This window comes from Balaenoptera borealis, assembly GCF_965194805.1.
Source record: "Balaenoptera borealis genome assembly, chromosome: 13".
Lineage (NCBI taxonomy): Eukaryota > Metazoa > Chordata > Mammalia > Artiodactyla > Balaenopteridae > Balaenoptera > Balaenoptera borealis.
Window position 1 is genome coordinate 2,928,373 of NC_138870.1, and position 26,145 is coordinate 2,954,517.

A 26,145-nucleotide genomic window follows, 5' to 3' on the forward strand; every position below is an offset into this window, starting at 1 on the left:
GTCTTAAAAAAAAAAAAAATTCCCTGGCTATCGCAGTATTTTCCCACCTGAAGAACAAGGGGAATAAAACAGAATGTTATTAGTCAGCCTGAAGTTTGACACAGCTTCCAAAGTCTTAACTGTGGAGACCAGTGGGTTCTTAGTATTAAGAAGGTAGTTCAAAATACTAACTAGCAGTCTCATTAGTTTCTAGTTTATACGTTATTCAGCTTTGCTAAAAGAGCTGAACCAGATTAGTGGGTTCAAAAATAAGCAGCTAAGATAAACTTGCCATTTTTCACTACTAATTATATTTTAAGGAATTATAAAAAGTAGAGATCTACAAATTAGAACTTTCAAGATGTTGGAACCTGTAGAATTGTTTTATATTCTAATCCTATTTCCTCACTGTCCCATCCATACTCTATTAGCTATGGACGTAAGAAAGGTAGGTGGCAACCATTTCAAACTTCTTATTTACACATTAGATTTCTAGTTCAAAACCAAGAGGCCAGTGCGAAATGATGACCGAGAAGATAAAAAGTCAACTAGGAGTATTGTTAGCAACCCTGCCCGCTTCCCCCAGGACTCACACAACACAGACACACCAGGTGGCTGGTGCTGCAGCTGTTGGTGCTGATCTGCCTCGGGCTCCTCCGGCTCTACTTGTGTGGAAACAGAAGCTGAAGTGGTAGAGGCAGCAGGTCCGCCAGTGCACGTGGAAGGGGGCTGCTGGGCTCCGGCCTGGGAAGCACTGGCCTGCTGCTCCCCCTGCTGTTTGAGGCTGCTCTCTTCCTGCTTTCTTTTTTCTTGCTCCTCCCGCACCAACTGACGCTGTTCTCGCTTTCTCTTAATTAATGACACTCTATCTTTGATAGCTTTTGCCATGGTCTTGTGATCACCTTCACAGACATACCCAGAGTCTACCTGAAGGATAAAAGGGTACATTAGGAAGCAGCAGGATATCAAAAGAAAACAAACCAAACACAAAAAAAGGTACTTTGGGGAGAAAAGTAGAGAAGAAGGGGAAGAAAGAACTCTCTAAGGACTGGTCTTAACCAAACTGCGAAACTACTGGTCTGCATTATGCACTTCGCCACCATTTTTTGAGATACTCATGGGGTGGGTGCTATTATCTTTGTAGAAATTCATGTGGTACATGTACCTTCACTAACTAAAACAACAAAACAATGGGGAACCTAAACATCAAAGTTTTTATTTATTTATTTTTATTTATTTAATTTATCTTGGTTGCACCAGGTCTTAGTTGCAGCATGGGTGCTCTTTAGTTGCGGCATGCATGTGGGATCTAGTTCCCTGACCAGGGATCGAACCCAAGTCCCCTGCATTGGAGGGCAGATTCTTAACCACTGCACCACCAGGGAAGTCCCAACATCAAAGTTTTTAAACCAAAAGGCTCATTCTATTACATTCACTCTATTTCCCGCTCACATGTAACCATCAATATTAATATTAACCTGTGTTGCTTTTACTTCCTTTCACTAGACAACCACTTAACCAGATAAAACAACTGTGGTAAATATATGAAGGTTAAAAATAAAAACCTCGAACAGTATAAAAACCTGACAATTAAAAATAAGTACCTCTTTCATACCTGACCCCTTCTCAGAGGTAAGTAGTACTGAATGGGTCTAACACATTCCAGCAGAGACAGTCTGTGAGTATCTCTGCACAGTAAATGGCTATTTAGGCACCATGGCAAGCCTAAGATGGGTGAAGAGTTTCCTTTTTGAACAGTGATCTTTTAGACATACTTCAAAAATGACTCACCAAGGGCTGCCTACTAATAATTGATCTTGAAAACTCCCTTTGAAGTAAAAACAATGTGTGATCTATTTATAGGGTTTATGCAGATGACTGATCAAAGGCTACTGTATCAGTATTTAGAAAACATACCTTGTCATTCTAACTAAATAGGTTATACTAATTAGGAGTCAGTCAACCTTACAGACTTTCAAAATTACTTCAGAATGCTTTCTGGTTCGTTCTGTCTCTCTTCCTGTATGTCTGTCTGCCCGCCTGCCTGTCTGTCCATCCATCCATCCTTATACGTATCTATGTCTATACACATCTCCTAAAATACACGTATCTATGTCTATACATGTCTCCTAAAATAAAAATAACTTTTAGGGCCATTAATCAACACAATTTTATATCAATGGAATATGCCATACACACTGCTTCATAAACTGCTTTTCTGCTCAACAGTATCAATGTATATAAGTCTACATCAATTTTTCAGTGGCTGATTAGTGTTAATTTACCATTTCTTGAGCAACCTCTTCTGGCACATCTCTCTCCAAGTCAAAGGAAAACTCAATAGCTTCATTGTCTTTGTACTTCCCCTTTAATTTCTTAATATCTTCAATACGTAGCCATAATTTAATGGCTATCTTTTCGCCATCATCTTCTTCTGCTAATTCTACCCGTACCCCTGTTTCCTCCTGGAAGAAGGCATGGTTCAAAAGGTCTTTGATAGAGTATCTTCAAAAGAGAGGGGAAAGAAACAAAAAACAAAATGCCATTAGATTTAAAAGATACTTTTCAAGTATGGCTGATTATTGCTATTGGAATAATGAAAACAGACTGCAAAAAGGAGAACAAGGGAAATTCTGTAACTCATTCTACATTGCTCCATTTGAACAGTGATAATAGTTATATTCAAGTTACAGAACATCAGAACAATCTCATTTATGAATAAGAGCTCAAAGTGATGCTTTTAAAATCTAATGATCTAATCTCATCTTAGTTAATAGTGTACTAATAATAGCGAGTAATACATAGAATATCATAGCTTCAAGATACCACATAATCATTTACATAGTGCTTATAGTTAACAAAAAATTCTCGTATGCATGATCTCATCTGATCCTTGACCAACATCCAATGAAATATCATTTCCTGATTATTAGGAAATGGATCCTCAGAGAGACTGACAATCTTGCTCAGTTATAAAAGTCATAAATGGTGGGATCAAAACTCGAAAATCTTTTTATTTCTAGTACATTACCTTCTACTACAGCAACCTTTATTTACTCCAATAAATCCTCTCAATTCTTTGTTCAACACCTTGTGTACTAGGCAAGCAGAAGTCTGATTGTGGAACAATTTTCTCTAGATAAATGGTCTCAAAATACCAGTAATCTAGTAAACTGTTCCATCCAGAAAAGAAACAAGAGTAACACACTCTAAGACTGGAGACAAATATTCCTTTATTTATAGTTTTTAAAAAAGTTCTTAAAGAGATTAAAGACTCTCCTTTTCAATCAGTGTATATGAAAATAGAAACCCAACTAAATTTCTACTAAAAAGCCTTGAAGATCATGATGTTAAGTTCTTCCAAAGAACAAAGTTATGAAAAGAATATGAGACTGGAGAAGTGCAGATATGGAATCTTTTAATTTGGTTGATGTACCTGGTCACTCGCATTCTTCAGGAGGTAGATTATGCTCAATTTACAATTTCTAACTGCACTACCTGGTCTACTTTTTCTTCTTTGGAGGGTGAGGGGGGATGGTGAAAGTAGTTTATTTTTCAAAAACAGACATTGGACCTTCGCCATGCCTAACGGGTGATGAATCAGCTATATGGCAGATCAGATACTTGCCCCTCCTCTGAGAAAAGTCCTCTGTAAGCCTAAATGACTAAGCCAGATCTCCTCCCAAGCTCTGGGTGAAGTTGTCTCTTTTTACTCAAAGGAATTTTGACATTTTGCTCTTCTTCAGTTCTGGCATAGTAACAGCAAATCAAGACCTGCATAGCTGAGTTGATTTTAAAGAGCCAATATTTTATTTCATCTTTTAGAATTCAATGGGTAAAGGACTAAGGAACAGATCTGCTGCGTTAAGGACAGAACCCTACTGAGTTTTACAAATCATGTTGATGCTGTAAGTAGTTCTTACTGAATGCAGCAGCTATGTTTAAGGTGGTTTTGGTTTAATTAAACTCTACCAAACCACATTCTTACAACATTTCAGTATACCAAATCTGAATATTACCTTCAATGGACAGAACTCTAGTTTTAAAGATATTACAAGACATAAACAGAGAAACTAATCACAAGTAAATTATTAAATACACCTTAGATTGAGTGTTCTATTGAGAGCCTATTACACTTGAAGTTTTTGTTTAAGCAATACCCAGGTCAAAAGAGGCAACTTACCTTTCATCTTTGTTTTGCCGTATGCATCCTTCAATAATTTCCTTCACTTCAGGAATTGCTACTTTGTCAAAACTGGCTGGCTTCACCCCCTGAAAATCATAAAAATAGCGAAAGAAACACGTTAACGAAGACAGGGACTTTGAATTTTAATTTTTACTTGCCTCTTAAGGTTCTACTAGATTCCTTCTTACCATCCTGGCTTTTTTCTGATTTGCCTGCAGGATCTAGTCCATGCAGGGTCAGAGCTTGGAAGTGGCAATTTAGCCCCTACGAGATAACAATAGGGAATAGTTAAGATAGTGGAGTCACTTACTTCCATGGCTTCATATGGCTAGCAAAAAATTTAGGCTGTTGTTAACATCTTTTGCTGCGTTTCAGGTAATGGAAGTTACTGGCTAAAAAGAAGGCCAAGTGTTCTAATTGGCTAGAAGATCTTCTGTTCAACCTCGTTCCCTAACACATTAATCAACATAACATTTATGGGCATGAATTCGCATGCTTAGTTTGGCAGGTATTCTATTATTATAGTATACCTTAACAAACTCAACCAGAAGTTAAGAATTTGGATCGGTTTGGCATGATAACTGAAGAGCAAATTGTCTTGTACATATGAAACATAAAATGACAAGTGATACATCAGACCCGTATGAAAGACAAGCTCTCCAATTAATTTCCGAAGAAAATTCAATATCACTATTATATATAATACTAAACAGCATCACAGTAGTATTTTAGAATCTTCACAAAGTGTAAATTCTTTGCAAATAAAACTTCAGCAGTGTGTGGAAAATATATATAAGAAAGTATAACAAACTACTCCTGTCTGAAAGGTGGTGTGGAGAAAAACATCTCATTATCTATTCTTGCCTCATCTAAGTAACCAGATGGATTGATATGAAGTAGCAACACGGATATGCTGTCCAAGTGGCACTGTAAGTCTATAACCACATAACACACAGGGAGTAGGAAACAGGAGACAGGACTAGAAAAGTTAGAATATATTATAAATTATAATCAGCTACTGTCTTAGTGATGATATATATTAGAATTAGTGATATAATTTGATAAATCACAGAAATGAGTGTAATCTCTCACAGATTAAAATGAAATATATCAAATGGTTAGCTCTAAAGTCTTTAAATACTAGAGTTTTTGGTGGGATAATTCTCATCAATTACTCACTACATTATTCAAAAGTCCTATAAATAAATAAATAATCAATCAATAAATTAATTAAAAAAGGGGAAGGGACTTCCCTGGTGGCGCAGTGGTTAAGAATTGGCCTGCCAATGCAGGGGACACGGGTTTGAGCCCTGGTCCGGGAAGACCCCACATGCTGCGGAGCAACTAAGCCCATGTGCCACAACTACTGAGCCTGCGCTCTAGAGCCCGCGAGCCACAACTACTGAGCCCGCGCGCCTAGAGCCCATGCTCTGCAACAAGAGAAGCCACCACAGTGAGAAGCCCACGCACCGCAACAAAGAGTAGCCCCCACTCGCCGCAACTAGAGAAAGCCCGCACACAGCTACAAAGACCCAACACAGCCAAAAATAAATTAATTGATTAATTAATTAATTAATCAATCAATTTTTTTTTTTTTTAAGTCCTGATTTGGAGGATTCTCCCTCTAGGGCTAACTTTCCACAACACGAAACTGTCTAATAAGGCTGACCTTAAAGTTAAAAGTCCATGTATTTAAAATGTTTGTTTCTAAGTAATGACTACAAAGGTAAGTATTTGTATTTTCCTCAATCTTTTTATTTTTCAAGACCAGCTAAGTTTTCCAACTAGTCTTTGTCTTCACATAATCTTTCTAATGAAAACAAAAAATAATGCTGCTGAAGCAAAAGTCTGCTTTAACTGAGCAAGCTGGTACGGTATTTCAAATTAAAGCTAAAGAAAACAGCAACTGTTTTAAGGAAAAAAGGATGATGCTCACTGAAAGTTCTCTGGTAGCAGAAACACTGGAGATTTTGTTTTATATTTGTTTTTCTATAATAAACACGTAAAAGTGTATAAAAGCAAACTTTTAAGATGCTATTTATAAGTATAATGGGAAAAACAATCTAAAATACCATATATTAAGTTCTTAGAACATTCACTATTGGCAGAAAATTATCTGAAGGACTGTTCTTTGCTAAAATTGGACATTAATACACAGTTGGCCTTTGCATGTAAGGACATTCCATATGTTACAGGGAAGTAGTTAAAAGAGGACATAGACTATGATTAGAAAAAATGTTCCTACTTCCATAAACACATACACTTTAGAGGAATGTAGTTTAGCCTTCTGGCAATAAAACTCTACATACTGAGTTAATAAATCACACCTATACTGACTATATTAAAAGACTCTTCTGTTTCAATTTAGCATAGGCATATTGGAAAGATCAAAGGATGTGACAGAAGACTGGAATTCACTGTGAACTGGACAAGCAGAAGCTGCTCTTGGCTTCAGAGTCCCTGTCTAGCAAACGGGGATAACACCTGTCCAACTATATTCATGGGAACTAGAATCATATGTGATTATCTAGGTTGAAATCTCTTTGAATTGTTAAGTTTGCTGACCTAAGGCACACCTTTGACTTCAAAGGCCATCACCAAAGATAATAAAGCTTACAGTTAAAAGGGAGCAAAGAATTCTCTTCGAAAAATAATCACCAAGATCCACAGTGAACCTGCTTTCATCCTTGGTTATCCTTAAAAATAATCCTCTTGTTAATCCTACCTATGCAGACATACATACATTCATGACTTTACAAACAGGAATTCCTATTTACAAGTAGAAATGCTAGTTGAACAAATGAGATATAAGGTCATAATGACAAAACCAGCAACTATGCATCATATAACACGTTGACTCTACTAGGTTAAGCTGCTTTCTCAACGTATAGCCAAGATTTAGGTACAGAAAATTCCATACCAATGCTACACAACATATTCAGATGCCACTGCTGCCTTAAAAAATGTTGCAGGTGCCAAGACAGCCAATAAAATGGAGACAGTCCAGCAGCTGGTATTAAAACATTACCCACTGAGATAATGAAAAAGACAAGAAGAAATCTCGGCAACCATCAAGAAACCAGAATTATCAAAATATCTAACAGAAGTATTCTGAATCATTTGCAAAGAAGCAAGCATATATAGGGATTATATACTAAAAATGACCAAAAAAAAAAAAAAAAAAGTAACAATGAGCATGAAACGTCAATGACCCTGAAAGTGACCCACAGAAAATGCATCTGGGACACATGATGGAAAGCTGCTTAAAATAAACAAGCACAGGTTTCAATACACAGCACTCATCATACTTAGAGGCTTCTTGTTCTTAAGAGATAAGAGAACTCTAATATGTATAAAATGGATAACTAGTAAGAACCCGCTGTGTAAAAAAATAAATATAATAAAATTCAAAAATTAAAAAAGATAAGAGAACTCTATTTTTTTATAATTGATGATTTTTTAAAATTAAAAAGTTGGTTTAAGATTATTCTAAAACACGATTTAAGCACCAGACAGAACAAAATAATGATGAGAAAATGTTTTAATGACAATATTTCATCTTTTTTCCTTTTAATTTATGTATTTCAACAAAGATAATCAACTTAGAGTCTGAAAATCCTTCAAATGTCACCTCTTTTCTATACTGTCTGATTTAGCCCCAGAGAGTCCTATTCTAGTCCTGTTCTGACCAGCAGAAGCCAAGTTTTGCTCACCTATCCTGAATGAGGTTCAAAAATACAAAACAGAAAAGTGCTAAGGCAGATAAATTGGGCTAATGTTTTACATATAAGAAAAATTAAGTTAGTTAAAGACATGCACCCTGTCACTCCATCCTTCCAGAGCTAGCAACCTGCCAGCTCTAGAAATATTCTTCCTTACTGTTGTAATTCACAGGATCTCTCTTAAGGGAGCAGTGCCATATTATGTTTTTTGACACGGGACAGTAGCATGTTTCTCTGCATTAAACAAAAGTACTTTTTGAACAGCAAACGTACATTCATTTAAGACACTTGCGATTATATAAAATTATACATTCTCTTAAACAAAAAAACAAAGGTGACTCTTGTGCAGTCTTAAATGGAGTACAAAAAGAAAACAGTGACAACAATTGTGACGCTCCAAGGGCACACCAAGAGTTGATATTTAAAAAAAAAAAAAAAGAGTTGATAAAAACGTTTATAAAATATGTTGCTTTACTTAAACTAAGAAAAATCCCAAACACATACATGCATCTTACAGACTAAGTTTTTCTATCAATTCTCTATACTTACAGTTTGCAACTAATCTGCTGGAATAATAAAAGTGAGTCATAATAAAAATATAAGTGAGTCATAATATAGTATTCTCTGGTTCAATCTTCTAGCTCTTAAAAAGTGTCAGCACTTGCTTCTTAAAAACTTAAGTTTCAAATGTGTTAGGGTAACATTTTCCTTTTCATAAGAGCAAAACTTTTGCTAATCATTCAGAATTGAGAAAAGTCTCCTTCCTCCTCATACAAAATGTTGTGTAACTTAACTAAACTACAAAACTAGATTATTTTAAAAAGCATTCTGAACTAAACACTCTCAATACTTTAACTGAAACTTTCCACACGTATCATCAAATGGCTACAACATACCTTTTGTATACATTGGAAATTCTTACCCACCTCATTTACACAATCCTTTTGAGGACAGCAGCAGCAATGAGAATTTACGATGACAAACACTGAGCAAAAATCTCTCTTTGTAAAATCCATCAGAAAAGGCAAAATAGACTTGTTACAGTTAGAGGAAAATGAGGGGGGAAATATATAAGATGTAAATTAACAGAGTAACTTAGCCCACAGCATAAGCAAGGCAGACATCAAAATCAGGCTGAAGTTTAGTTTCTTGTTTAACACTAGCCATGCTTCCCCAACTCTCAGACATAAGTTTGCTCTGAGCCAACAATCTACTTATTCTAGATCGGCCCTTTAAACAAAACTACATGCCAAAGAGCAGGGAAACTTAGTCTGTTACTCCTCCCTCCTGCTTCTCCTCCAACAGCAGCAGATCCCTAAACAAGCAAAATAAGATTTTTTTACTTGCTTGAAGCTCCACCCATTATGTCCACAGGTTCTGCCTCCTTGACATCAAAACCTACACCAGAAATCTGTTTATCTAAACACTCCCTTCCCCTTAATCATGTTGAAACTATGCTTTAAAAGAAAATGGGGAACGAATTCAATGACCAAAATGTAAACTAAGAATATATAGCCAAAACAACACTGGACAAGGAAATCCCAATACTGGGAATAAGTTCCTAGTTCAACCTCTCATGCACCAAGTTTGTGTGACCTGGGCCATATTCCTTAAACTCACTTGAAAAGTAAGCATAATAGTTCTTGTTAACCTAATTTAAAAAGTGGTGACATTAAGGTAAACTGCCTTACCACTTCTCATGGTACATTAAAAAAAAAATTAAATAGCTGTGAACAGCTTATCACCCAGAAGTGATAAGAATTTATCCTTCTCCGTTCCCCCCTATTATTAAAAGCCTCAATATGAAGATCTACCTAAAGACATTTCTATTTGCCAGGAAGATCTCATGGACCCAAATGACTACTACTTTGATTTTAGTGATTAAGGAAAGGTTTTTCTTCATGCCATTAACAAAGATGGTAGAAAAAGCACTGTTCATTGCAATATTATAATCGCTAACATAACAAAGTGCTATCCCTTGTAATTTGGTAAGCCTGAATCCCCATCAAGACAGTGGGTACTAAGGCTTTAATTACTCAGTAACAGGAGGATAAGGGCTTAGAAGTTATTTGGTAGGATTATTTCTACTCTAAAGGCTAGAAATGACTATTATTTCTAACAAGCTATCTCAAAGTAGTTGCCACAGCTCTCTTGCTCAACACAATTTGTCACTACAAAGTACACTAAGTAGGCAGTGTAGGATGCCAGCTATTGCTCATAAATACAGCAATGCGGTCCACCAATGCCTCTGACTTAGGTGTCTGACCAAAGCTGCTTAGGACTATGCTAAGCTAAATGAAAACGGAAGAGCCAGAAAACCGGCACCACGCTCCCTGCTTCAGAGGTTCATCAGACATAAACACGTGAGTAGGTTTTTAAACTTTACTGTGCAACAAACAAAACCAAAAATGAGGTAGCTTTTTTGCTGGCACAAATGCCAGCACAAATGCACAAATGCAGGCACAAATATCTAGGTCTATGAAGACGAGCCTTTTTTTATATATCAAAATAAAAGTTTTCAATATATACAATAAAAATACCATTCACATACATGTAACGGTTTATATGTCTAAACTCTACTTCTTCCTTCTCTTCAAGTCAGTGCCTTTCTCTGGATTTCCTCCATTTCTTTCAATGGTATCATTATTTCCAGAATAGAAACCTTAGTCTTCTTGGATGCTTCTTCTCCCACAATATTTAAGTACTATTATTCTCTAGGAGCTCTTTAAACAATGAGAAATGTTTAAAACAGCGCATATATAGTTCTCCTGCTAGTACTCCTACTGCCCCTCCAAGAGCCAAAGATCTCTGGTTGGACAAAATGAGATTTTTACTAGCTTGTTACTTCTCAAAATCATTGCTTCTTCTGCATAACAACTGTGACCACCAAAATCCAGATTATCAGCATCTCACCTCTTTAAACTTAGACCAATTTAAGATGGGTCTCACTGTTTCTATTCTCTCCAATTTGCATTTTACATTGTGGCCAGCTCTCAATCATCTGGCTTCATCTAATCATCTGACATTTAACCATTTCCAATCATCTGACAGCATTTAACTCACAACACATTACTCAAACATGGTTAACAGTTCTCCACACCTACGAGATGACCACAGGATCACAGATCTAGAAAGAATCTGAGTTAGAGTCCCAACTTGTTCAAATGAGAAAACTGTAGATAAAAGAGATTAATGCCATGTCAAAGATGGAATTAATTCATTAATTCACCGGCATCTATGAGGTGCCATGTCCAGTCTAGTCTAGTATGTATAAGACACCTACTAGATATACTGCATTACCTTCAGCACCTAGAATACACCAAATAGAGCCTATATTCTAGTGGGTAAGGGCCTAGTCAATGGCAAAGCAAAAACTAGAATCCAGATTCAACAATGTCTAGTTCAGTGTTACTTCTAGCCCACATTATAGTGCTTTTAATTTCCTTAATCTGGGGTGAAAAGCCCTCACAAGTCAACTTCTACCTACTTCTCTACTCCGACCTCCTCCCAGATAAGTCCAGCCAAATTAGTTACTTTTTCACTGAATACTTAATGCACATTTTCACAAGAATATTCTTTCTACTGCCCCCTTTTTCAGTCAACTGAGTCCTACCCTTCTTTCAAGGTATACCTCAAATCACACATAGAGAGAAGGCGGCAACTACAAAGTATTTGTATGAATCTTCTGGCATATAAATTATTTACAAGATACCAAGAAACTCAATACTATTATAATTTACTTAAACACAGTAGAAACCATCTCTCTATATCCTATCAGTTTTTATTCTGTAGTCTAATGCTGTGTGAATTATAGATCAACATTCAGTTGGGATAAGTAAAACTAGCTTTTCTGAGAAATTCTGAAATAGGGATTTCACAATTGTTTTTTAGCACCTAAAATGTTGGGAATGATACCCAACTATATGGTTTAAGATTAATGGTCTGATTAAGACCCTTTAATATTAATCAAATCACAGGACAGCAATAGAATGACTTTGAAAATCATGCAAAATGTTCCTAAGATACACCCTATGATACACCAAGTTTTCTCTTATGTGTATAATTTAAATTTATTGGATGGAAATAGGAATAAAATTTATAAAGGAATCATTTCAGCTAATTCCAGTGGATTCAGATCTCTGGGATATCAAACACACACAAAAAAATCCAACTGCTAAAGAAAAAAATACAAAGTTTTTCCCAACTTTTCAAACCCTATCTATAATCAGGAATCAGCTTCACTTGTTTCTGTAAAAAAGTAGGGTGAAATGCAATCTGTTATATAAAAGCCAAAAGGAATTTCACCCCAACTGCTTTGATTCTGTTTTTCCCAGACAGAATGTTCAAACCCTGCAATCCAAAGGCTAATGGAATCAGTGACAAAGTCAAATTACACAAACAAAGTAATTAAAAATCCCCATTATTTCTAACTTGGTTGTTATGAGGCTGGATTCAGCCAGATTCTTACTGGTATGAACCATTAGTTTACAGGAATTTGAACATACCTTATGATCCCATTGGAAAACAAGCCTCTTCAAACCTCCCTACCAAATCCAGCTAGCTCTATCCAAGGAAATTAGTTGACCTCATGATTCCCCAAGGCTCATTACTCTCTGGATACATGAAAGCTTGTGTACTGCTTCAATCTCAAATGCACTGTCCTCCATATAAAAAACTGATGCCACTGCTTACCGTAGTTTCTATTCTTTTAATAGCAGACAAAAATTGTGCTAAGTACATTACTACTCTTATTTGGATCTTTTCATTGCCAATGGTAGAAAACTTCAAGATAAGTTTTTCTCTTTTGAACAGGGATCATGAACCCTGTTAAACAGGGGCTCAAACTTGTGATACCAATCTGAGACTTATGCTACCCATGTACCCTAAATTTTTTTTCCCTTGAAATCTAGAGAAAAAAGTTTAGAAAACAGAAACAGGAAAAGGAAAACATTTTAAGGTTTGTATTAGTGTTATGTTAGAGATGCTTGATTTCTGACCCTACTATTAGTATTTCTCCTTCATGTCCTTGGGCAAAATGCTTAACCTCTGAATCTATCTTCTCACCTGTAAAATGAAGGTATTATCTACTTATCAGAATACAAAAGATTAAAATAAGATAGTATATGTAAAGCACTTTGCAAGGTGATTGGCAAGAAGCAAGATGATAAATAAATGTGAGCTCATTTTCACGCATTTAAAACTTGGCTTTATTTTAAGTTCATTAAACACATTTTAAACACTGCTATTTGTTGAATGTTGCTAGGTAAAAGAATAGAACAAGAGACAACTTATTTCACTACTAAGCATGTCATAATGATGTTAATGGTAATAATGGCAATACCTATAAGTACTGACTGCTAACTGATTTAGGCACTTTTCTCATTTAATCCTCATTACCAGCTTAGGCTCAGAGAAGTTAATTAACTTGCCCAAGGTATCAGCTAGGAAATGACATTGCTGGGATCTGAACTCAAGCAGACCCAACTCCAGAGCCCATTTCCTCCACAGGCAACATTGTGTTTCACTCCTTATAGTTCTGTATTCGTGTATTCATCTCGCAAACACTGACTGAGTGCCTATTACCTGCCAGGCTCTAAGCACTAGGAAAACAGCCAAGAACAACTCAAATAAAACCCCCAACCCATAGAATTTATATTCTAATTGGGGCTTTAGATAAACACTGTAAGGTTGTGATAAAAGCCATGAAGAAAAATAAAACCATAGGGGATAGAAGTAAAGTGTGTGCACACGTAAGACTGTTTTAGATGGATGGGCAGGAAAGGCCTCTCCGAGACCTGAATGAAATGCATGTGCAGAACAATGACACACAACAGTTCTTTATCAGTGCACCACAGAATATAGTTATTAAACTGGTAAATTACACATTTACCCCTTCACATTGGCACTTACACAGACAGGTTTAAATGCCCTCAGGTCACAGACTGACACTATACTAGACATTTATGAATTCAGTACAGAATTTTGACATGAGCAGGGGACCTGGAATCAGAATAACAGAATAACTCTTATTTTCTAGATATGTAATCATGGGCTAGCCATCCTGGGCTTCAGACTTTTTATTTTAAAGTATAGACAACAGTTCTAGTAAACCACCCCCAATGAGGGTTGTTGGAAGAATTAAATTACATAATATATGCAAAGTGTTTAATGCAATGTCTGAGACATAGGATGTATATGTGTTAATATTTACACTGCTATCATCTGCTATTTACATGGCAGTTGTACCACTGCAAGGCCAGACATGTAGCAGTGAACTGGTCTACAGAGGAAAAAAAAAACCCTGTTCTTGGGCTTCCCTGGTGGCGCAGTGGTTGATAATCTGCCTGCCGGTGCAGAGGACACGGGTTTGGGCCCTGGCTGGGAGGATCCCACATGCCGCGGAGCAGCTGGGCCCGTGAGCCACAACTGCTGAGCCTGCACGTCTGGAGCCTGTGCTCAGCAACAACAGAGGCCGCAATAGTGAGAGGCCCGCGCACCGCGATGAGGAGTGGCCCCCGCTTGCCGCAACTAGAGAAAGCCCTCGCACAGAGACGAAGACCCAACACAGCAAAAATAAATAAATAAATAAATTTATTAAAAAAAAAAAACCCTGTCCTTGAGAGGCTCAGTTCTCATGGGGGGGGGGGGACAACAGTTAATATCAATATAATTATCATTATAGTATATTAATAAGACAGGTTGAGTATGATGGAAACACTGAAGGGGCAACAATATTGGCATGACTTTCTTCAAGAATCCTAGGACTTCCCTGGTGGCACAGTGGTTAAGAATCCACCTGCCAATGCAGGGGACACGGATTTGATCCCTGGTCCAGGAAGATCCCACATGACGCGGAGCAACTAAGCCCATGTGCCACGGCTCCTGAACCTGCGCACCACAACTACTGAAGCCCACGCTCCCTAGAGCCTGCGCGCTGCAACTACTAAAGCCCGTGCTCTGCAATAAGAGAAGCCACCACAATGAGAAGCCCGCACACCGCAGCGAAGAGTAACCCCTGCTCGCCACAACTAGAGAAAGCCCATGTGCAGCAACGAAGACCCAACGCAGCCAAAAAAAATAAAAATGAAAAAAAGAACCCTAGAAATATTTCTGGTAAAGAGCTCCAGATGACTGGGGCTACTGGCTCATTCCTTCATACAGCTCTGCCTTAGCATCCCTGACACAGGCCAATAAAGCTCTCAATTTAAACCAACTTTCTCAGGAATACTGTCTCTGACTATCTCAATGAGATCAAAACCCCGTACCTCATTATGTCTATAAAATCCATGTGCTTTATTATATTTACTACTTCAATGTTTACCTTCCCTACAAGAAGGTGAAAGAACATTGAAGCATGTATCTTGTTCACTGCTGTATCCTCAACCTGGCACACAGAAGACACCTAACTAATGGCTGTTAAATAAGTGAATAATCGTTAAAATAAATTGAAAAGAAACTGAGAACTAGAGTTTATGGTTCAACTGACTAGAGTTCTGTGATCTTCAAACCTAAAAAAGTAATCCTGAGCTGTTAAACACTCTTCTTTGTATCCCATTTCTAAGATAGTGCCAAACCCATAGGAGGCCTTGTGAGTTCAGGAGGGGGCAGTTCACTGACTACTATTGGTAAACAGGGGGTGCGTAGTAGATCTGGGATGGAAACCAGGAATCTGGAGTGGCAGGGGGCAGTTTGCATTAGGGAGTTTGATGATCTCTCGATGGATAACCAAACATGTTTCCTTAATAAATGTGCAAGCGTTAGGCAGACTAATGCTGACATATCCTTTAAAAAATTAGTTAAATTTACACCCAAAGCAAACTTAAGGGAAAGTACAATACTTCAAGGTGTATTTCAATAGAGTCACCACTATTGCTTATACAATCATATAAATCATTGTAAAATCAAGGTAAACTCCCCACACATTTATCTCAGCACCCAAAACATGAGAAAAACTTTAGAAAATTAAAAAAGGACATAGCCCTTTTTATTCTTCATTGGAAGCCAGAAGATGGGAATGGAGGTTAGTGAAACCAAGACAGAATTTCCCAGATAAGAAATATAATAACTGAAGTACAGAATAACAGACTGTAGATAATACAGAGCTCAGTTTTCACAGCTGAGAGGAAAAACAAAGAACAAGTAAATGCCTGCAGTATCCTCAGAGACCAAGGGTTCCAAAAGTTCCAACTGACTTATTAACTCCTCAAGCTTTTTATTCCAGCTTTTCCACGGCTTGGCTTGACTTACTATTTTGCGTTTTTAAAAAGCAACTCCTGAATAGGCAGAAAAAAATGCAATTAAATAAGGTTAGATTTCTAAGTCAACTTGGTTACTTATAATGCTAGTAAAAAGGTTCCATGAACAATGGAACAAAAATTTATTCAAATAATGCTTGATACTACAATATTTAGTCTACTTTTTTTTTTTTTTTTTTAATTTAACCAAAAATAAGGTATACAGAACTGGAAGGGACCTGAGGTGATCACTGTTGTAGCTCACACTTCTTAAACTTTAATGTATACACAAATCATCTTTGGATCTTGTAAAATGCTGGTTTTGACTCAATCCGTCTGGGACGGGGCCAAAATTTTACATTTTTATAATAACAAGTGTCCTAGGATGCCAATTCTGCTGGTTGTGGGGACTGCACTTTGCACAGCAAAGATCTCAATAGTGATTTGAGAATGGATGGAAGAGCATGTAAATAGATGACTTTTTCAAATGCCTTTCTAGTCCTGGAATTTTGACTTTAATAAAGTTACTGTTTTCTGCTCTAGTTGTACCAAATAGCTTTTCCCACTCTACTAAAATATATTGTATATGTACATATATAAAGTGTATCAGTTTCTACTTGCTACTATTCAATTCCACGTTAGTAGGATAATTTTAGTATTTCTAAGGTGACCTTATTTTGCAGGGTAAACTCAACTGTCCCAAACTGACATAGTGTTTAACTTGACTATATCTGGGATTCCTTTAATTGAATCATTTATTCTTCAAAATATCACTGAGTGCCTACAATGTACCATATGCTATGCTACAAACACAAAACTATAAACAAAGATTTAATAAATTGGGCTCTAGGACAACACCTTTTAAAACACTGTATATTTCATCCTTCCTGTTCCCAATTCCTCTCCCGAGGTGAGGGTGGCTATAGGGTCAAACAGTTTAAACAATGAGAAAAGGAGGAAGAAACTACAGAAATAGAAGGAAATAAAACCTGTTGAACATTAAAAATGTGGTACATTCATACAATGCAATATTATTCAGCTACAAAAAGGACTGAAGTACTGGTTCATGCTAAAACATGGATAAACCTTAAAAATGTTACGCTAAATCAAAGCATAACACAAAAACAAAGTGTAACTCAAAAGGCCATATATTTTATGATTCTAGTCGTATGAAATGTCCACAACAGGCAAATCAAATCCATAAAGACAGAAAGTAGATTAGTGCTTGCCAGGGGCTGGGTGGAAGAGGAATGCGGAGTGACTGCTAACAGGTGGGGGGTTTCTTTTTTGGGGAGATGGAGTGGCATTAGTGGTGATGATTGCAGAACACTGTAAATACACTAAAACCCACTGATTTTTACACCTTCAAATGATTTAAATGGAGAATTTCATGGTATGTGAACTTTATCTTAAAAAAAAAACAAAACACACAACCCACTGAAAAACTGAAAAAAGGGTAAATACTACACTAAGACTATGGAACCAGTGATATTGGTCTTTCTAGGGTCTATTAAACTAACGCCAAACACTTTTTTCATTTGAGAAGGGGATTTTCTTCTCAACTGAGCTGGAGTTTGCATTTGCAAATAAAGATTCATTTATTGATTAGACAGTGTCTCAAATGCATTATCTTAAAAATCAAATTAATTTGTTTTCTTTACTTTTATCAAATAATTGCTTATATAAACTTTTATCTGATTTTATGGCAGTGTTGTGCCTGACAGTCTGAAGCCAAAGAACATTGCTTTTAGCCCTGAGCCTCTGGTGAGTAGATTTAATCAATAGGGTTTACACTATTTTTCACCTACTCATCCTACACAGTCATTATTTTTAACCAGTTAAACATATTTGGTGGGTAAGGTATAGAACAAGGTAGAATTTAATACAGGTCACCCATAAATTCTGCATTAAAAAAAAAACAGTCCTACCATATAATTTATAACTCTATTTCTTTAAATAGCAGAGTTATTTTTTAGACTTCATTTTAGATAAAGAAACTGAAATTCCATGATCCCTCGAGATATTTTAAGTACCAACCTTTACTTGTTTAGAGAAATAATCAGGAATTGAATTCACAAGATTAATTAGAGACACCTATCACTAGACAACTCGGTAATGCCTAGGCAGTGTCTCTAACAGCAAAGCACTGTCTGATGGTTCATAACAAAATCTACCAAGTTTCAAAGTAGAAATATTGCAAGACCCACAAAGAAGGCTGGTGGTTGAGAGACAGCAGAGAATGTTTAAATATATGGGTATCTGATGGATACTTCATTCTTCTGGTCTATTCACTATCAAAACATTCAGTACTGCTGGAAGGTAAATAAAAGATATTTGTTAATAACTCTTTGTGTTTTAAATCCAGAATGATCACCTCAAGCAGTAGTACTGGGTTTAAGATGCTATTTATTCTTAGGCAATAGAAAGAATAAATATGGCCAGTGAAAAATGAGTGTTACATTAAAACCTCTTATGTTTTCGCCACAGAATTAAAGTGATAGTTCTACTCTTACCAGAGAGAAAAGACTGCCCACAAATTATCAGAGCTAATAATTTAAGTAACTACTTGCTCACACTGAGATTCTCCTGCCTACTCCAAGTACAGAGGCTAATAGCATTCTAATAGAACATTATCACCACTTCTGCAGATTAGAAATTATTTACAGAACTCTTCAGAGGAGAATTTTTTAAGAAGTTCTGGTGTCATGTGTTTATTTTGATTTTGTTTTGAATTTTTGAATTTTATTTATTTTTTTATACAGCAGGTTCTTATTAGTTATCCATTTTATACATATTAGTGTATACATGTCAATCCCAATCTCCCAATTCATCCCACCCCACCCTGCCACTTTCCCCCCTTGGTGTCCATACGTTTGCTCTCTACATCTGTGTCTCTATTTCTGTCCTGCAAACCGGTTCATTTGTACCATTTTTCTAGGTTCCACATATATGTGTTAATATACGATATTTGTTTTTCTCTTTCTGGTGCCATGTGTTTAGAATCAGAGTCAGCAACTTTCTCCGTTAAGAGCCAAACAGTACATAATTTAGGATTTTTGAACCATAGAGTCTGTTGCAATTGCTCAACTCTGCCATTGTAATATGTGAAAACAGACATAGATAATACAGAAACAAATAAGTGGCTGTGTCATTACTTTCTTCATGGTCACTGAAATTTGAATTTCATATAATTTTCATAGGTCATCACATATTATTCTTCTTTTGGTTTCCCTCTCAACCATTTAGGAATGTAAAAAGAATTCTTAGCTCATGGGCTGTACAAAAATGGGTAGGAGGCTGGATTTGGCCCATGGATCATAGTTTGCTAATCCCTGGTTTAGAGTGTGATGGAGTGAAGAAGTTATAGACAGTAAGTTAGTAAATAAATTACACAAACCATTTTACATACAAATTGTAAATTTTATAGTCCTAAAATTTAATGTATTTAACCTCTTAATCAGGTTTAATATTCAGTTTGATCTCCTTAAGAAGATATGTATTTACAAGGGTATTTTCACATTATTTGTTTTCATAAATATTAGGTGGAAAAGAACACCTTAGCTCAACTGAATTCAAATTCATAAAGAAAATCAATCTCTTGTCCATCCACTTTGGCCATCTCCACTTTAACTCCTTATTTCAGTCTATCGGTTATTCCTTCATATTAGTGCAACAGCCACTTAACTGGGTTTTCAGCTTTCAGTGTTTCCTCATAAATCCATCCTCCACTCTGCAGCCAGAATAATCTTTTAAAAATTTAAGTCTGATCTTATGACACCTACCAAGTCTTTTTTTTTTTTTTTTTTGGGCTGCACCTCGTGGCCTGTGGGATCTTAGCTCCCCGACCAGGGATTGAACTCAGGCCCTTGGCAGTGAAGGCACAGAGTCCTAACCACTGGACCGCCAGGGAATTCCCACGACACCTACCAAGTCTTATAGTGGCTGCAATCGTTCCCCCAGTGCTCAAGTATAGTCTAAACTTTCACTTTCCTCCCTTATCCCTTGTCTCTTCTTTTTCCTATTTTCAAACTGTAGACATACAAAAATTTTTCACATGCAACTCTTAGTCTTTCCCTATTTGTTTAACATAATTTTCCTAACCTGTCCAAACTCAATTAGGCACTACTTCTACGTGCTTCTGTTACGTACCTATCCCTAGAATAACTGCTTTTATACCCTATGGTAACTGTCTGGTTGTTTGTTCTCCTTCGCCTAGTAATAAGTTCTTGAGAGACAGGTTTGTGTTTTACTTAACTATAATATTCAATACCTAGGATCTAGAAAGAAGTCTGGAACATAATAGAGACTTAAATATTTGTTGGATGAACCCATGAACTGTTACGGGTTGAACTGCGTCCCCTGCACCGCCCCCTACAAAAGATATATTAAAATTCTGATCCTCAGTTTCTCAGAATGTGACCTTATTTGGAAATAGGATCACTGCAGGTATAATTAGTTAGAATGAGGTCAACCTGGAGTTGGGTGACCACAACTCAATCTGACCAGTCCTTATAAGAAGAGGAGACACGAGACACAGACAGATGAGGGGTGAACTCCATGTGATGCTTTCTAGTGTTGTTCCCTTTTGCATGGTTTGATGTTATACAGCTTCTTAGATGTGGCCTAAGATCACCAGTCAGTTAGGACAAGACTTACACTGGTCACTCGACGGTAGATCTGCGCAGCATTTTGGCACTCGGAGTAAGGGTATTCAGATGTGGCCATCTCAAGCATGCACATCCCAAAAGCATAAACGTCAACGGATTCATCATATTTCTCCTCATACATCTCAGGGGCCATGAACTCTGGGGTACCTTAAATTAAAAGAATGATTCAGACTCAATGTGAGGAGAAGCTGCAGATGTAATTCATGGGGAGGGGAACAGCAGAGGGGTTGATCTGTGAGAGAGAAGAAAGTGGAAGGGGGGTAAGAGGTGAGGGAGGAAAAGGAAAGAAAGGTAGGTAGGTGGTGGGGGGAGAGGAAAGAAATCATCTTAGTATGTTCCATCAAATATGTTATAGATCTTACACTACAACACCTTTATAAAAAACTGGCACAGGATCAAGTGTCTGTTTATTTACTGTTTCAAATGGATTAGTGTTACACAATGTCAAAATAGAGCCTTGCACAAAAGATAAACTGATATAACTCATACTGAAAACAAATGGAAGGAAAAGGGAAGAGACTACCAAGGAATAAAGTAGATATAATGGCATCTACCTGTAAGATAGGATGATGGGTTAAAAAAGATCAAAATACTTGTCTGCCCCCTACTGTACGGTAGCTGTAAGGTTAACATTCATATAATAGCTAGTCTCTTGCCATTAACATTCCATCTGATCAGTTCCACTTTTAAGGCGGCTTTTCAGTACAAAAAAACCTGATATTCAATACATTTTCAAAATGATAAAATAAACTGTAATTGTCTATAAAGGTCACTCACCAGAGCCCTTTTCTTCACACGCTTACCACCCCCCTGCAGTACACAAACCTACTGCAGATGTAAGAAGTGTAGTGAGGCACATCCTATAGACACACACAAATAATTCGGTCTGCACTTGAGTTCTCAGACTGAATTATGAGCATAGAGTGTATGATTCCACACACCAGGTTTCCAATGTTTCCAAAGAAATTAAGCCCGAATACCTCAAATTATAGGACATTTCTAAGAACAGGCTTGCACACTATGGTTTAAACAAAAAAGGAAAGAAGAAAAAACCCTCTTGGGACAGAGATTAAGATGCCAAAGACAATCAAAGAACTGTTTCCTATAAGAAGGGCAAAAAGGAAATTCATCTTTAAATAACTCTTTTCCCAGGAACACTATTTTGTAAGGATGTGCAAATTACTGGTGTTCAATGTTTTTCTTATTAAAGCATAGTATTCTAGCCCACTTAAAAATGAATGGCTGGGGCTTCCCTGGTGGCGCAGTAGTTGACAGTCTGCCTGCCAATGCAGGGGACACGGGTTCGAGCCCTGGTCTGGGAAGATCCCACATCCCCCGGAGCAACTAGGCCCGTGAGCCACAATTACTGAGCCTGCACGTCTGGAGCCTGTGCTCTGGAACAAGAGACGCCACGATAGTGAGAGGCCCGCGCACCGTGATGAAGAGTGGCCCCCGCTTGCCGCAACTAGAGAAAGCCCTCGCACAGAAACGAAGACCCAACACAGCCAAAAATAAACAAATAAATAAATAATTAATTAAAAAAATTTTTTTAAATAAAAAAAAAAAGAATGGCTTTCTTGTTGTTGTTATTGTTGTCACCTTTTGGGAGAGAAGAGTGTTTGTGAAGATTTCAAGTTTTCAAACTGTCATACCCTCTTCAGAAAGTGAAAGCTTATAAAATAATCAGCATTAAATTATTTTCCCAGCTGCAACTCTCTAACATACAGTTAAAGGCTGAAAGGACAGACTTGTTGTGTAGATCAGTGATTCTCAAGAAGGACGATTTGCCCTACAGGGGACATCTCGCAACCTCCAGAGACATTTTTGGTTGTTAACAACTGGGGGGAAGTGGGCAAGGGGCGTGCTACTGGCATCCAGTGAATAGGACCAGGGGTGCTGCTAAATCATCTTACAGTGAACAGACAGTCCTTACAACGAAGAGCTGTCCGACCCAAAACGTCAATAGTACTGAGGCTGAAAACTGTTTCAGGTATATCTTCTGAAGAGTAGGAGTAAGAAAAAAGTTGATAATGAACTATATTTTCACATTTTAAAATAAAGTTTTAATAGGCAGATATTTTTGAATATACATATATCCAACAGACTTCTTCAGAGACTAAATTATATATAAATTCAATTTCTTTTATGGGGAAAGTAACATACTTTATCTGTTATATAAATAAATATATGATACTAAGTATCAATGAAATGACTCAGTAAGGTTAACAATTATTATATAATGTTTTGTCAGCAAAGTTAACCTTACTTCTCTTCATATAACTTTACAAAACAACAATGGTCTTCAAGATGATTCTAGAGGCAAAGAAATAGAGAACTCCACATCACTTCCGGGTTCAAGCTCTGAATTTCTGAAGGTTTATTTCACATAATAAAAGCTCTGACAAGGTCAGGTTTCTAAATAAAAGGAATGTCAGAAAGCCAGTGAGACTGCAAGGTACACCTGAAACATACCTATCACGCTCTTGGCAAAAGAAGCCCGCTTCAGGGTTGCCAGACCTAGGTCTCCAATCTTGACTGAGCCTGTAGGACCAGTGATAAAGATGTTGTCACACTTAAGATCCCGGTGAATAATAGGTGGAGTTCGAGTATGAAGAAACTGAAGTCCTTTAAGAATCTGACGGCACCAGCTTCTCAGAACTTTGATCTTCATCACCTTAAACCTTTTCAGGTACCTAGAAAAGGCAAGGTACACCAAACAGGTTATCAATGATATGCATTTATTACTTTGAAGAATTCCATTAAATTCTAGCATTATCTGAGATGGGAATATCAAGTTCAGAATATTAAGATTCAGTAAGCTTAGGTTAGTGCTACTTTTAGTAAGGTTAAAGGGGATAGGATAATAAGTAGTTGGCAAGCAAACTCTGATAACAAAGCACAAAAAATAAATTCCTTAAAATTAGATCACTGCTAAAATGATTTAAAAGTTAAGAGGCAGAGTTCGACTTCTGGTAATGGTGAAGCAACTCTTATTGGATGCAGATATAATTATAAACTCTAGTAAACACACACACACACACACAACTACTAGAAAGCTCTGGAGGAATCAAAATGAGGCATAAACTGGAAGGGAGTACACACGAGGGAAAAGGGAAAGCACTAGTCTGTGGGGGTCGCTCAAACCTGGACTGAAACCTGGAGCTTTATTGGCTGAGGAATGAATACGAGGATAGAGTTCAAGATTACCGCAGGGTCTAGAACAATGCTACTCAACAGAACTTTCTACAATGACAGTCTGTCCAATACAATATTCACTAGACAAATAAGAATATTCGTATTTAAATGAATTAATTAAAATAAAAAATTTTCATTTCCAGTCACACTAGTCACATTTCAAGTGCTCAACAACTGCATTGTATCAAGTGGCTACCATTTTGGATGGTGCAGATTACAGAACATTTCCATCACCACAGAAAGTTCTGTTGGACAGCAGAGATCTAGAAAGTAAAGGAGGCAGGGCCGGGGGTTGGAGGGTAGGGTTGGTGTGTAATCCCAGAAAGGAGGTACAGGGGCTTCCCTGGTGGCGCAGTGGTTAAGAATCCGCCTGCCAATGCAGGGGACACAGTTCGAGCCCTGGTCCGGGAAGATCCCACATGACGCGAGCAACTAAGCCCGTGAGCCACAACTACTGAGCCTGTGCTCTAGAGCCCGCGAGCCACAACTACTGAGCCCACGCACCGTAACTACTGAAGCCCGAGCGTCTAGAGCTGGTCTGGTGCTCTGCAACAAGAGAAGCCACCGCAATGAGAAGCCCGCGCACCGCAACAAAGAGTAGCCCCTGCTCGCCGCAACTAGAGAAAGCCCGTGTACAGCAATGAAGACCCAACGCAGCCAAAAGATAAAATTTTTTTAAAAAAGGAGGTATAGAAGGGGAGCTCCAAATTCTGCATATTCACTCTGCCTAAATCTCTGGCTGACCTCTGAAATATGTGTATGTGTAGCAGAGTCCAAGCAGCCCAGCTAATGCTAAAAGAACAGGACAGAGATTTCTGATGAACTGAGTTCAGATGCTATTTTATCTGGAAATATTCAGGGAAAAAATGAAGAGCACTGATGGTAAATATAAAAGACTACATTTTCCTATTACTATCTTTATGTTACATATGACTACTTAAAGGAAAATTTATAACACTGTATTACAGGATCTATACAATAAATGTAACATATGAAAATTATACCATAAAGTGTAAGTACTAGAAATACATGGGCCTATATTTTTGCAAGTTTCCTTTATTTTACATGAAATTGTACAGTATCAACCCTAAGCATGTTGTGAAAGTTAAAGATATAAATGCAGTATCTAAAGCAACCACTAAAAAAGATATATCAAATGCGCGCGCGCGCGCGCACACACACACACACACACACACACGGAGTTTAACCAAAAAGCTAATACAGAAACGAATATGAAATCTTAAAAATAAATTAAACAATGAAATTCTGCTTCACTTGGGTGGGATATGAGGTAATTAAAGAAAACTAATGGTGAAAGTTGGTTTTATGGTTTAAAAAATAGATATAAAAACAGAGTTACTTCTGGAGGGTGAGGAAAGGGCTGCCTGGAAAGGGCCACCTAGGAAGAGGTCTAAGGGCAGGTACTGAGATGACGGAAATGTTCTATAGCTTAACGGTCTCGATTACACGAGTGAGGTATCACATTAATAGGACAAAGGGGAAAACAACACGATCACTTCAATTCGTGCAGAAAAGGCATCAGACAAAATCCAACACCTTTCCATGATAAAAAAAAAAATAATCAAACTAAGAATAGCAGAGAATATATTCAACATGATAAAGAGCATTTATGAAAAACCCACAGCTATACTACAGTGGTGAAACACTGAAAGCTTTCCCATTAAGACTGGGAATAAGACAAGAATAACCACGGCTCTTCAGTGTTGTACTAGAAACTCTAGCCAGATTAAGTAGGCAAAAAAAAGAAAGGTACCCATATTGGAAAGGAGGAAGTAAAACTCCCTCTATTTACAGATAACATGATCCTATATATAGAAAATTCTAAAGAATACATACAGACAGACATGCACACACGACTAGAGTTAATAAAAGAATTCAGCAAAATTGCCAGAGTACAAGATCAACACACACAAATGAGTTGTGTTGTACACCCCAACAATTAACAACCTGAAAAGGAAAGCAAGAAAACAATTCCATTTGCAACAGCATTCAAAAGAATAAAATACTTAGGAATAAATTTAACCAAGGAAGTGAAAGATTTATACACTAAAAACTAGAAAACACTGTTGAAAGAAATTAAAGGACACCTAAATAAAATGGAGAGATGGGTTCATGGACTGGAAAACTTAATATAGTGCAGA

General features: G+C 37.2%; 1 protein-coding gene across 21 annotated transcripts in view; it reads right to left on the minus strand.

Moving 5' to 3' along the window:
• Positions 1–26,145, minus strand: part of WNK1 (WNK lysine deficient protein kinase 1) — a 133,941-nt gene that overhangs the window by 43,271 nt on the left and 64,525 nt on the right. For 18 of the 21 annotated variants that reach the window (XM_082349040.1, XM_082349042.1, XM_082349026.1 and 15 more), the window contains exons 3-7: positions 23,261–23,481; positions 20,778–20,935; positions 4,163–4,251; positions 2,265–2,484; positions 573–906 (exon numbers count right to left, since the gene is read on the minus strand). In XM_082349040.1, the coding sequence (XP_082205166.1) occupies positions 573–906; positions 2,265–2,484; positions 4,163–4,251; positions 20,778–20,935; positions 23,261–23,481 (1,022 nt within the window). Of the gene's footprint in view, positions 1–572; positions 907–2,264; positions 2,485–4,162; positions 4,252–4,353; positions 4,403–8,813; positions 9,211–20,777; positions 20,936–23,260; positions 23,482–26,145 lie in introns of those variants that run through there. The other 3 variants (XM_082349041.1, XM_082349029.1, XM_082349034.1) reach the window with 3 other exon arrangements.